Raw genomic sequence first — 12,500 nt, forward strand, 5'->3', positions numbered from 1 at the left:
AATGATAATAATAATAATAATAATAATAATAATAATAATAATAATAATAATAATAATAATAGTTATAATAATAATAATAATGATAATAATAACAATGATAATGATGATAATAATAATAATAATAATAATAATAATAATAATAGTAATAATAATAATAATAATAATAATAATAATAATGATAATAATAATAATAATAATAATGACATTAATAATAATAATAATAATAATAATAATAATAATAATAATAATAATGACATTAATAATAATAATAATAATAGTAATGATAATAGTAATAATGATAATAATAATCATAATGATATGATGATGATGATGATAAAAAGGATCATGATAATGACGATAAAGGTAGTCATAAATGACAATAATCACAACTATAACGACAAATCAAATTAATGAAAATGAGAGGAACGGCAGCGCTATTTCTTATTAAAATGACCATAAAGACGTATATCAAAGGGTTATGATAACTATTATCTTTATGATATGGCAATGTGGAATGAAAGGGTTCAACAGCCCTCCACCAGCCGATATACAAACATCCTTTCGAACTTCGCGCCTGAATCGCAGCCAATCAGAAAGAGCCATTTTGCCTAACGTGGAAATAAAGGGTATATACATTCCAAAGAAATTCGTACTGAAATCGAACCCCACATGTACACTCCCTCAATCGGAAATATATCTATATATACAAGAAGTCCCGAAATAGAATCAAGACGGATATATAATTCTTGCACAAAGAAAGCGAAATAACACGACGAACCCGAAAGATGCACCCCCCGAATGTCAGCTGAGAGGTCGAGTATACAGTGAAGGCGACAGGAAAAACAACAATATTTTCACCCGCACAGACGCCAGTTTCTACGGTTTTGTTGGGTAAATTGGATCAATTTATCCAAGATGCCGGCTCCTATGCCCGTAGGAGCGCTGACGATGGCGTCCTTTGCCCTCACTGCTGCTGTAATAGGAAATGCATACTATCAGAAGAAACAGTTTTATCCTTCGGTTGTTTATATCACAAAATCCAACCCCAGTATGGCAGTAAGTAAATGTTTGTGTTGTTCTTATCCTCTCTTCTCTTCTTTTTTTCGTCATCATTTCCCATAATATTTTTTAGTGGATGATTGTTGTAATTTTAGCGAAAAGACGGGTTTGTGGTAATGGCTTGTGTTTTGGCTTTTGTCAGATAATTTATATATGTGTCAGTTTATTTATTCATCAGTCTACTTGCGATGGGGCGGAGTTGATTGAAGTTTCGTATAATATCATTATTACATTTGGAAATCATAGTCAGTAAGTAACGCTCCATAGCTTGTCGTGTAATTTGAGTAATTATAATACGAAGGGTTTATATAGCCATGAACTGACTCTGTTTGAGGAACACTTATTTTGCCGTGATGCTCTCTGGCTGTTTAGTCTGAGCATGGGCAACATCAGGCTCGCTGTGATTGGTTGTAACCCGGAATTAGAAGCATCCGGATCAGGTAGAATCCTGAAATTGTGCAGAAGCAGCGTTATTGAAAATTGGTGATGAATTTCTGAATTTTCTTGAGCTTGAAGCAGCCATAAAGCATTTGGAGTTGGAGCACAATATCATTTTTTGTTATGGTTAGGTTTGGTTTGTTTAGGTTACCGATGCAGCTGGCATACTTGTTACCTCAGCCTTTGAAGATGTCACATAATTGACACTTTCGTGCTAAAAGGAGGTATACACTGCAGCGAAGCACAGCAGAGTTGTTTTTGTATTTTAACACTTTTTTTTTTCCTATATTTATCCACTCAAGTCATTTAGAAATTGTTGTCTAAATTATAGTCATATGTAATGAGCTTAAATCTTTATTAGAAATACAGTTGTACACAGGTATTAATTTCTGCGCAGGTATTAGGTATAAGATGACAATGATGATAATGAATCAGATGTGTACTGTACAGACAATATATATATATACACAGCAATAATTAGCAATATCTTTTGCAAATAAGACATACAGACATGATGTACATAATGTGTCAATCCTTTTTCCTCTTTGGCAATGACCTGATGACTATATTGCAAAGTTATTGAAATATGAAATGTAGATTCCTTCGACTGCATTCTTATCCATTTCATGCCGAGTGTTATTGTATACATGAAATATCAACTGAGAAATTATTTTTATTTTCTTTATTCAATCACTTGCCTTATAAATATGATGCCTAAATGCACATAAGCATTATTGTCTGGTCACCTATATCTGGTAGCTTGTTAGATAAACTTTGTTGGGTATTTCTGGGAGGCAAACCAGTGAAAGGTGCCTGTGAATTGGGGTTTAGCTTCAAGGCACCATTAGCTAGCTGCTTGCCACTTCAGGGTTGCGATTAGGTTAGATACTGTACTCGGGGCAGTATCGTAGTCTAGTCTTCTTTTTATTGCCATATGTGATAATCCTTTACAGTATGGATGCACTCGCATCTTCACATCAAAAAGTTTATTCCTCAATCTAAATTGCCATGATTGGGCCTGCCCTTCAGGTAGGGTTGATGGGTTGATGGGGGGCTCTGCCCCTCAACACCTCACAGGAAACATTGTCTTCACCTTGGTATACACAGCAAGATAAGAGCTAAAACTCAGGAGCACCGAGTGTACTTTGACTGAGAGTGGTGCTTTCTGCCATCTTTTTCCTTGATTTGTGGCATTACCACTCATGTCTGCAGATTATTTTGTACTGATGACTGCAATTATTGTCCTCTACAAGCATATCATATTCAATTTTATCCTAAAATGACATATGTGTAATATAGATCTGCATCTTTGCAGGGGGTTACACAAGATTATCAAATGCGGTGCAATGGTTATTTCAGTTAAAGAAAATGGGAGTGTGAATTCATGCAAACCAAAACAGGAAGTTTTTTTTTTAAGGCAATTTCTAGGTTCACTGCCAGTTTTAGAAGTTGAAGTCAGTAATAGACTATCACATAGGATACTTGCAACACAGGGCAGGATATTGAAGTCTTCTGACTCAGATTTTATGCATGTATGGGAATAAATCATAATTGTTATTATTACTTTTGTTATATTTGTCATATTTTGTCACCGTGTTTAAAATGACATTGCTCAATCCCACGATTTCAGCACGTGTACTTTGCAATATATAGATGTAATTTATCTATTTCATTGTTATTCATTCCATATATTTATGTCTATTTTTCATAATTCTAATGTGCAGTATATTGATGTAATTAATCTCTTTTATTGTTATTCAGTCCATATATTTATATCTAATTTTCATCATCTGTTTATCTTAAATTTCAGGCAATATACCTCTTAGCCTTCACAATGGTTATACTGCTAGGAAAACTACTGAAGAAAGTATTCTTTGGTGCACTCCGTGCAGCTGAGTTTGAGGTAAAGGAGGCATTTGTTTTATAATCAAAGTTTTTGTCAGAAGTGAAGTTCATTAGGGATGTCTTCTGGTATGATTATGTTTTAAGAGCATTGAAGTTAGATGGTTTTAATTTATGTAAAGCTTTGGTTATTACCTCATGCCATATGGATTTCTCATTGTTAATGTTTTCCGATCCACCACAGCACCTTATTGAGCGATCCTTTTATGCTGTCACGGAGACCTGCCTCGCCTTTACTGTTTTTCGCGACGACTTCTCCCCCAAGTTTGTAGCACTGTTTACAGTGCTGCTGTTCCTTAAGACATTCCACTGGCTGGCGGACTACAGGGTAGACTTCATGGAACGCTCACCAGTCATCACCCTGCTCTTCCATGTTCGGGTCACATGTAAGTTGTTTGGGCTTTGGTTTTGAAATTTAGTTTTTATGGTTTGGCCTTTAACCCGTTGGATCTGGTTGTGTCAAGGAAATCATGGTGTTGAAAATACGGGCAGTGGGTTACATAAGTAGCCAACATCCCGGGCACATGTGAACACCCATGAACGGTGACAAGAGTCCGTGCCTCCCATTTACAAAATTATTTTGCGTAAACTTTTTTAGGCTTTTTGCCCTTTTCCAATGTCCATATTTGTCTTTTTATTTACTTTATCCAAATGGTAATAGCTTATTTTCCTTGCACAGACTCCATATCATCTCTCTCTGTAGTAAATTACTCAGAGCAAGAGAAAAAAGTCTGGAATATTTGGTTATTTGTATCATACATCTCATTTTTTTGTAATTTTCAATTTTCCATAATACAATCTGCGCTGCCGGTCACAGTAGCCAGGAATAGTGTGTGCAGTTTGGAACTGGCATCTTTCCTGGAGCCAGTGATCTTCCAGTCACGCACATTACATTCCACATTCGTTTATGGATGGAAATAATGCTAAAGCTCCCTTCTAAGAGCCAAGTGAATCAAATCATACTCCAAGAGGTTTGTGCACTTGTGGGGAGTCTTTTCTGTCACCCTGGCCTTCGCTCATGACAGGAAGTTGGCATCACCCAGCCAGTGGCCATTTTATCCGATGACAGCATTTTCACGTCACCCAGTCCTCTACCCAGATTTTTCCATGATGGACCGTAACATCATCCAGATCGTAGGGGTTAATTATGAATAATTTTTGCTTCGATAACCGATTATGATTTTTCAAGTAATAAAGGGAAATGGTCTCTGATTAACATGCATTTGAGAGAATAATATTATACTATTTTTTGAAATATAGATGGAAGTAATGAAACAAACATTAGTAGATTAGTACATATAATTAGAATTGATAATATATTTCTTTTCCAGGTTTGCTACTCCTCCTGAGCCTCCTAGATCTAGTGCTGGTAAACCACGCATATCACTCAACCATAACACGAGGGGCATCTGTTCAGCTGGTGTTTGGCTTTGAGTATGCAATTCTCCTTACCGTGGCTCTAAACATTGGAGTTAAATATGTGTGTCACACAGTTGATTTGCAGTCAGAGAACCCATGGGAGAATAAGGCTATGTATCTGTTGTATACAGAACTTTGTATGGGTGAGTTGTTCTATTTCTGTGTATGCTTTATAGGTAGTTTTGAATATATGTATATATCTATTGTGAATTATTATTATATTAAGTGTAGTTAAAGCTTGATTTATAAGTGTGAAGTATTCAGAGAGTAACCTCTTTTGCAGGATTTGTCAAGGTTGTTTTGTATGCTGTGTTCATGATCATCATGATAAGAATACATACTTTCCCACTGTTCATCATAAGACCCATGTACCTGACCATGAGGTAAGTTACTGAAACTTTGTAGAAAAAAAAGGTTTGTAATGCCTTTAAAATTGAATTATCCATGATTCAGTGTCAAAGTTCAAGGTTTGAATATGAAAGTTTCTAGTGATATTGCTTCAGTAGAAGACTCATTTTCCTGAATAGGTCATGTTGGTTTAACTGTTTTTGACTTCATTTTGTGCAAATTCCACAGTAATACGATTTGGAATGAAGACTGGAAAGGCATTCATTGTATCTGTGTTTGCATTATTAATGGTACTGATATTTTATGAACAGTATTGAGAATTATTAAGTGTGTTTTCCATGTGTGCAAAGCATCAGTTGTATTGAGAAGTTTAGTTTGTTATGTTTTTTATATTTTTAATTTGTTTGCACTATAGTTATACACACAAGAAGCTCCTTTGCCCTCTGTTTTTTATCAAAATGTGGTAATATCTGTGTAGCATAATTATCTTTTGACCAAAGAGCAGATGTGAGTGGTGGGATATGTGCCAGGCATCACAGTAGTAAGCTATATTATGTGGGTTAATATGTTTTAAAGATATGCTGTAAAATCCATAATTTGTTTCTTAAAGATGACCTTCTTTTGACAGGTCATTCAAACGAGCCCTGAACGATGTGATTCTTTCCCGCCGTGCCATTCGCAACATGAATACACTATACCCTGATGCCACCCCAGAGGAACTAAGAGCTGTGGATAACGTTTGCATCATCTGTAGGGAGGAAATGCTAACAGGTAATTGAGCATTTTTGCTTCCTGTCCTTCCTTCCTTCTTTTCCCCAAAAATTCTTGCTCTTAGTCCTACTCTTGTATTTTCCATAGTTCTAAAAGAAGCTGAAATAGAAATCTTATATCTCTACAAGTTAGCAACCACTTTTTCTCGTGTATTTTTTGTCTTTTTCCTATTAGTTCTTAGTCTACAGATGATGCAGGGTTCACATCATGGCTTCTGGTTACATGTTAGTCTCATCACGGCCAACTTGGGCACAGCTCTGGTCAACGGGTCAATCCCGTCCAGGTGTACTGATGTGTGCACTACATTTTATGATGTTCTATATAAGGAACCCTCATTCCCTTTGCCTGAGAGAGAAAGAGATGTGTAATTAACTATTGTTTTTTATCAAGAGTGAATTTAGCACATAAATCATTCGCTTGCCAAGTGTGATGTGAACTTCTTGGTAATCTTCACTTTTGTTTACAAGATCAGTCTTGTTATGTCAACTACTCACTACTACTTTTGAAGTATAACGCACAAAAGAGAAGCCATAGTGGTGGTAGCCTTATACATGTGTACACACACACACACACACGCACATATATATGTATATATATTATATATATATAATTTTTCTTCCTTTCTTTGTTTCTTTCTTTTCGTACCTCAATAAAACTACATTCTATATTTTATACATAAAGAAACATGAAATGGACTCTTATGTACATAAGGCTACAGCAGGTTCAGTCTTAAGACTAAAATGCATATTATGCATCTATGAATATGCAAAAAAATTAAAATCATGTTTTGCATACAAGTGATATAATTTTTTTAAAAATCACTGTCTTTGTGTGGTGCGGTGAGTGCTACATACTAGCCACATCTGAAAAATTCCCGAGGCAAGTCCAGTTGTCCAAGCATACTTCTTGAAATTGAGGCCAAGTGAACCCCATTTTCTGCCAGGGGCAATGGTTGCTAGTATGAAATACTGCATGTTATTTTAGATAATTTTCAAAACCTCTGCTTCCTTCATTATGAAATACATCTTTAGAGATTGTATTATGTATTATTATCAAGTGATTATGATGCTCTAGACTGCTAACACATTCAGGTGTCTTAAGTGCTCATTTTCACATGTTACTTCAGTGAAAAATTCCACCCTGTTTGCTATTATTTTCTCACATCTTATCCAGTATTCTCCAATAATCCTCTTCCATTGTTGTTTCAGGAGCCAAGAAACTTCCCTGTGGCCACATATTCCATGCCTCTTGCCTCCGCTCATGGTTCCAGCGTCAGCAGACCTGCCCTACTTGCCGCATGGACATCCTGAGACAGCCCCCTCCTGCTCAAGGTGGTGCAGCTGGTGCTGCAGCAGCTGCCCGGAATGCCCAGCAACCCCCCACCCCACCTGCTCAGCCACAGACACCTCAGCCACAGCAGCAACAGCGTCAAGCTCAGCAGCAGATGCGTAAGCGGATCTTTCTTTTCCTCTTCTTTTCCAACAGAAATGTGACTTTGATTGTTAAAAGCAGTTTCGATTTTTTTTTTAGCAATTCAAAATGAGTCTGTCTAATTTTGATATTTTAAATTTAATTTGTTTCTATTTTATTCCTTGCCTAAACAGTTCTGTTGAACGTGTCATTTACACAGCTTTTTAAGTTTAAGATTTATTATTATAGATCCAAAGCATTACAAATGAATTTGCATTTGAAATGAAGGCTACAGGTAGGAAGACCAAATTATAAATCTATGTCCCCCTTTCGAACAGCCAATCCATTTGCTGGCCTCTTTGCGGGAATGCCTATGCCAGTTGGCCCTCCTCCTGTAGGTCTGCCCCCCTTCCCATTTCCTCCTATGCCTATGCATCAGGCTCAGCAACAGCAAGCAGCTGCTGCCTCAGCTTCTGCATCCACAACAGAAGCAGGAACAAGTTCCTCTACCACTACAACCTCTACGAGCACATCATCCTCAGGTAAATGTTTTAATCTTACTAGAACTGTGCTCTTTGGTGGATTATATAAGAAATTTTGTAGAGATTGTGTTTCTCAAGGTAGAAATTATTTTAATAAATGTAATTCCAGTTTACAAGAATGCATATATGTAACATTTATGGCATAACCTGCATTTATTATGGTTGCTACCATAGTGTACAGAACACCATGAAATAGTGTGTGGTCTACCAAGCACTTCTGCCTTGAAATTTTGGACATTGTACTGGAAATAGTTATGGATGCAGCAGGAACTGTGAAGAGTGTATTTCACTATTATAAGGGACTGAAAGAGTGTGTGTTGAGATATGTGGGGCCATTGGTCTCCATTTTACACAAGAAAAGATAGCTGTTATAAAGGACAAAACATTCGAGATAGATGGAGTCAGATTTACAGTCCAAAGAATTATGGTCATGGTAGGATGCCAAAGAACCACCAAGCTCCCTTCTGTGAAGACTATGACATAGCTGTAATATAAATGTTTAAGTAAACTGTACACTTTTGTTATTTTACTGTATTTATACATAAACTTATTATTTAAGAAAGCAGTTAGATAGCAGGCAGGTGGGTGGGTGGCGGGCACATATGTTTGCATGTGTTGAGAGTATGCATAAATGCGTAGGCCTATTGGATTTTATGTATGGCTGCATGATCCTCTTTGTACATTTAGTTATCATTCAATATGATAAGTGTCCACTGATAAGAGTATTGTATTGCAGCAAGCAGCACAGGCCAGGCTGGAGGAGCCATCCCCACTGCTCCATTCAACATGCTGCCTCCACTCTTCCCTCTCCTGCCCTTCAGTGAGTCCTTTTTTTTTTGTATGATAGCTTACAGTTCACTCATGATGTTAGAGGTTGATATTCCTTGAAAGCTTATTAAAGGTTTTCAGTCATTTAGCTTTATCTTATCTGATGGTCAAGTAAGAGGTTTTTCAGTGTGATATGCTATGTCTGTAATGTTAGTTGATCTGGAAAGATGGAAGCAAAACTGTTTTAAAGATTATCATTTTACTCCTAATATCATTAGATGTGTATTAAACCCTATAATCCAGATTATGGAACCATCACATAAAAAAAAATTGTTTTGAGGGGCGGGTGACATGAACATCATGTCATGGAAAAATTTATCTGTGGGCCGGGTGAGGTGAACTTACATCATGAGCGTTTTGGCTAAAGGTCGGGGTGATAGGGAAAAGTCAGTGCAAGTGCACAAAGCTCTTGGAAGATGATTAGACTCATTTGGTGTCTAGGAAGTCAAAAAAGATAAAATGACAATTCAAAGAGGAGGCATGGAGTCTTGTCACCACACACGAGTGTTCATTTGCACCTTGCCTACAAGCCACACACCCAGCAGTGTGTCCACCCACATAAGCCTAATGCAGATATTTTGGGCCACATGCTGGCAAAGAAGTATCCATATGCAATGGGTTAGTATTTTATCAAGTGGTACTTTGCAAATTGTGTGTTCAGTAGTAGGATATACAGTAAAATAAGATTTGTATTACCATGAAACATTTTAAATTCTATTTCTGGTTGGTAAGGAGCATAAAACTTAAACTACATTCTGCATTGAGATTTGTTGCTTCTAGATATCTCACAGTAATGATAATCATACTCTGAATTTCCAGACATTCCTCCACCACCTCCTCCATTAAATTTTGCCGCCATGACAGAGGATGAGGTCCGCCAGCTGGAAGGCAACGAAAGGCAACATGTCGAGGCCAGGATCAAGGTCTTGAGGAACATCCAGACTCTTCTTGATGCAGCTGTTGTTCAGGTAATGAACAAGACACACACATACACATGTATAACTACACAGAAAAATATCATTAGAAAATCAGGCTAAGCATTCTGACACAAGCTATGATATGATACTTTTTGAAAAAAGTTGTCTACAATATAAAACTGTTGGTATCCCTGATATTCCAACCACTTTTGGGTATGTGTGGTTTACCTGAATATTGCAATGCATAATCCATCATCTCATATGAATTCTGGAACAGCTATTCAAGACATGTAACAGAACAAGACAAATTCGAAACCCAAAATACCAACCCCTTCCTTAACATAAGGTTCCGTTTGTTATTGAATATTTCAACACCCATCCTGCCAGTGCTTTTCTGTGTAGCTGTACACACATGTTTGTGAATAAAAAAATGTAGGAATGAACTAAATTAACATTTGGTAATAAATCAAAAGGAGCTTTCAAGTTTTTCCAATCATATTTGATACAGGACTATCTTCAAATGTGTGTAAATTTTCATTGTAGTTTTAAAGACAGTCCCAACATGCATGGGACACCTCCACACCTGTCCTAAAACTTTAGGTGAGTCATAGACAAAAACTGCCAATCAAAGACATTTTCGTGGGGAGTCATAGACAATTCTGCAGAGTCAAAGACAGATGATCACACATCAGTAATGTCAATTAGACTTTTGGGGCTCATTCTGGTTAATTGTCAACTATTATTTCATCTGTTTTCTACGTTATTCAAGCATATTTTTCATTGAAAATACAAATGGCACCGTGCAGGTTTACAGCTGATGCAGTGACAACAAACTTGTGGTAGCTCAAATGATAATTTGATATATAAAATGTGCAATATTATTGTCATTATAGAAGTTAGATTTATTGATATATTGTCACATCAGTATAGTCAACTATATTTTATTAATATTTTCTATTCACAAAGGTAAGTACTGTCTTCAATTTTGTACTTACACACAAGGACTGTCTTTTATTTGTTTGTAAGCAAATTTTCCTCAGTTGAAGCGTATTCCACTTTGAAAATAGCAAGAAAAGCTTCAAGGCCTCCATTGCTAATTTATCAAACGTTAATTGAGCCATCTCCTGCATTTTTATTGCATTATTTCATCAAAGATGCAAATATCAATTTAGTAACAGTAAAAGTAGGGATGCCACTCCACATTTAGATATTATAGATTTATAGAATTATTAATATTATATAAGCCTAGTCTTACCTAGTCTTATTACAATGAATTATCAAAAAACGGTATATAATGATATGAATGTGTTTATTATAATTAGCTGCATTAAATTTGAGGTATGGCAAATCAGAAAAAATTGCTAAAAGTCAGACCTTTCGTGAATACCGCCCCAAGTGTGTTTGCCTTCACCATGTAATTAAGGAAAAAATTGATATATATGTTTATATAGAGATTGATATATATGTTTATATAGAGATTAATATATATGTTTATATAGAGATTAAAGGCAACTTTTTTTTTTTTTTTTTTTTTCCCATATTATTATCCCAAAATTCTTTTCTTATGAACTAGCAGCATCTGCACATTGTACCTTGGAACTTAAGGGGAAAAATCTTTTACAGATGAACCAGTATGCATCAGTTGTTGCATCGCTAGACATGAACAGTCAGTCCATACCAAGGAATGCTACACCGCAACAGGCAGGAGCAACAGAGTCTGCATCAGCACGGGAGCCTAGTTCGTCACAGGCAGCAGAGCCTATGGTGGGTGCAGCAGCAGACAGAGCAAACTCAAGAGACCCAGATTCCTTAAAGGAGGCAACTTCAGTAACCTCTAATGATGAAGCAGCCAGGTATATGTTTTATTTTTTATCATTTTTTCAAAAGGTATGTTTGTCTGAGTTGATTTTTTCATTTCTGTATTATATTAACATTGTAAAATGAAGTGCATGCGTGCGTGCGAGTGTGCGCGTATATGTGTGTCTGTGTGTGTCCAAAACAAAATTTACATGGTTGGTGTATAGAAAAAGCAGGAGGCAACTTATGCACATTTACAGTGTTTTGTTTATAGTAGGTTTTCTTTATATCAAATTGCTTGCCACTTCTGGCATTTTAGACTGGTTTTTGATATCCATCACTCCCATAAAGAAAATAGTATTTAAGCAATGTACATACTTGTAACTTGAAAATTGGCAAAATACAATTTAATTCGGGTATTAACTCATTCCCTCAACTCACAGAAGTGAAGTGACATCGTCAACCTCTGTAGCTGCCAGTCCGTCTTCCTTGTCCAGTACCACCACAACTTCAGCCTCTGCAGACACCTCAACCCCAGATGAATTGCACCCTGACAGCCCACAGGAAATCCGGAGGCGGCGTCTAGAGAGGTTCACCCAGAACACTTAGGGTCTGCAGCACTTTTCATAGAAATATGTTTTTTTTTTTTTTTTCTTTTCTTTTCTTTTCTTTCTTTTTCTTTCTTTCTTTCTTTATGTCATCAGTCTGCACACATGAGACATGGGACAAGACTGTATATTAAGGGAGAGGATTGGTGTGGATGGATTTTCTTCTTTGTTTCATAATTTTGGATTTTGCTATTGAATATTCAATTCAGAATGGCCCTCTAGTTTCCTGATATTGTTTTTCACGTACATATGTATTAATATATGAGAGGGTTGGTGTGTTGGTGAATTAGTGATATGTCTCAAGTTGGGGTAATGTATATCAAAATTGTCTATTTTTCTTAGGGTGGACACTGCTGCAATATTATTTAGAAGGAATGTAGGGGAGGGAACATACATTCTAAGGCTGCACATATGAGGTGATTACATGTTTTTTATAAATGAATAAATATATATCTATATGT

The 12,500-nt window shown here is 36.3% G+C and overlaps 1 protein-coding gene across 1 annotated transcript in view; it reads left to right on the plus strand.

Moving 5' to 3' along the window:
• The first annotated feature begins 755 nt into the window (after positions 1–755).
• Positions 756–12,500, plus strand: part of sip3 (septin interacting protein 3) — a 13,645-nt gene continuing 1,900 nt past the window's right edge. The window contains exons 1-12 of the mRNA XM_027361941.2: positions 756–1,056; positions 3,308–3,400; positions 3,584–3,785; positions 4,731–4,961; positions 5,102–5,201; positions 5,795–5,937; positions 7,146–7,385; positions 7,686–7,889; positions 8,626–8,709; positions 9,537–9,685; positions 11,258–11,487; positions 11,875–12,500. The exon at positions 11,875–12,500 is cut by the window's right edge and continues 1,900 nt beyond it. Coding sequence (XP_027217742.2) covers positions 916–1,056; positions 3,308–3,400; positions 3,584–3,785; positions 4,731–4,961; positions 5,102–5,201; positions 5,795–5,937; positions 7,146–7,385; positions 7,686–7,889; positions 8,626–8,709; positions 9,537–9,685; positions 11,258–11,487; positions 11,875–12,040 — 1,983 coding nt within the window. The 5' untranslated portion in view covers positions 756–915 and the 3' untranslated portion in view covers positions 12,041–12,500. The remainder of the gene's footprint in view (positions 1,057–3,307; positions 3,401–3,583; positions 3,786–4,730; positions 4,962–5,101; positions 5,202–5,794; positions 5,938–7,145; positions 7,386–7,685; positions 7,890–8,625; positions 8,710–9,536; positions 9,686–11,257; positions 11,488–11,874) is intronic.

Source organism: Penaeus vannamei, chromosome 20 (assembly GCF_042767895.1).
Source record: "Penaeus vannamei isolate JL-2024 chromosome 20, ASM4276789v1, whole genome shotgun sequence".
Classification (NCBI taxonomy): domain Eukaryota; kingdom Metazoa; phylum Arthropoda; class Malacostraca; order Decapoda; family Penaeidae; genus Penaeus; species Penaeus vannamei.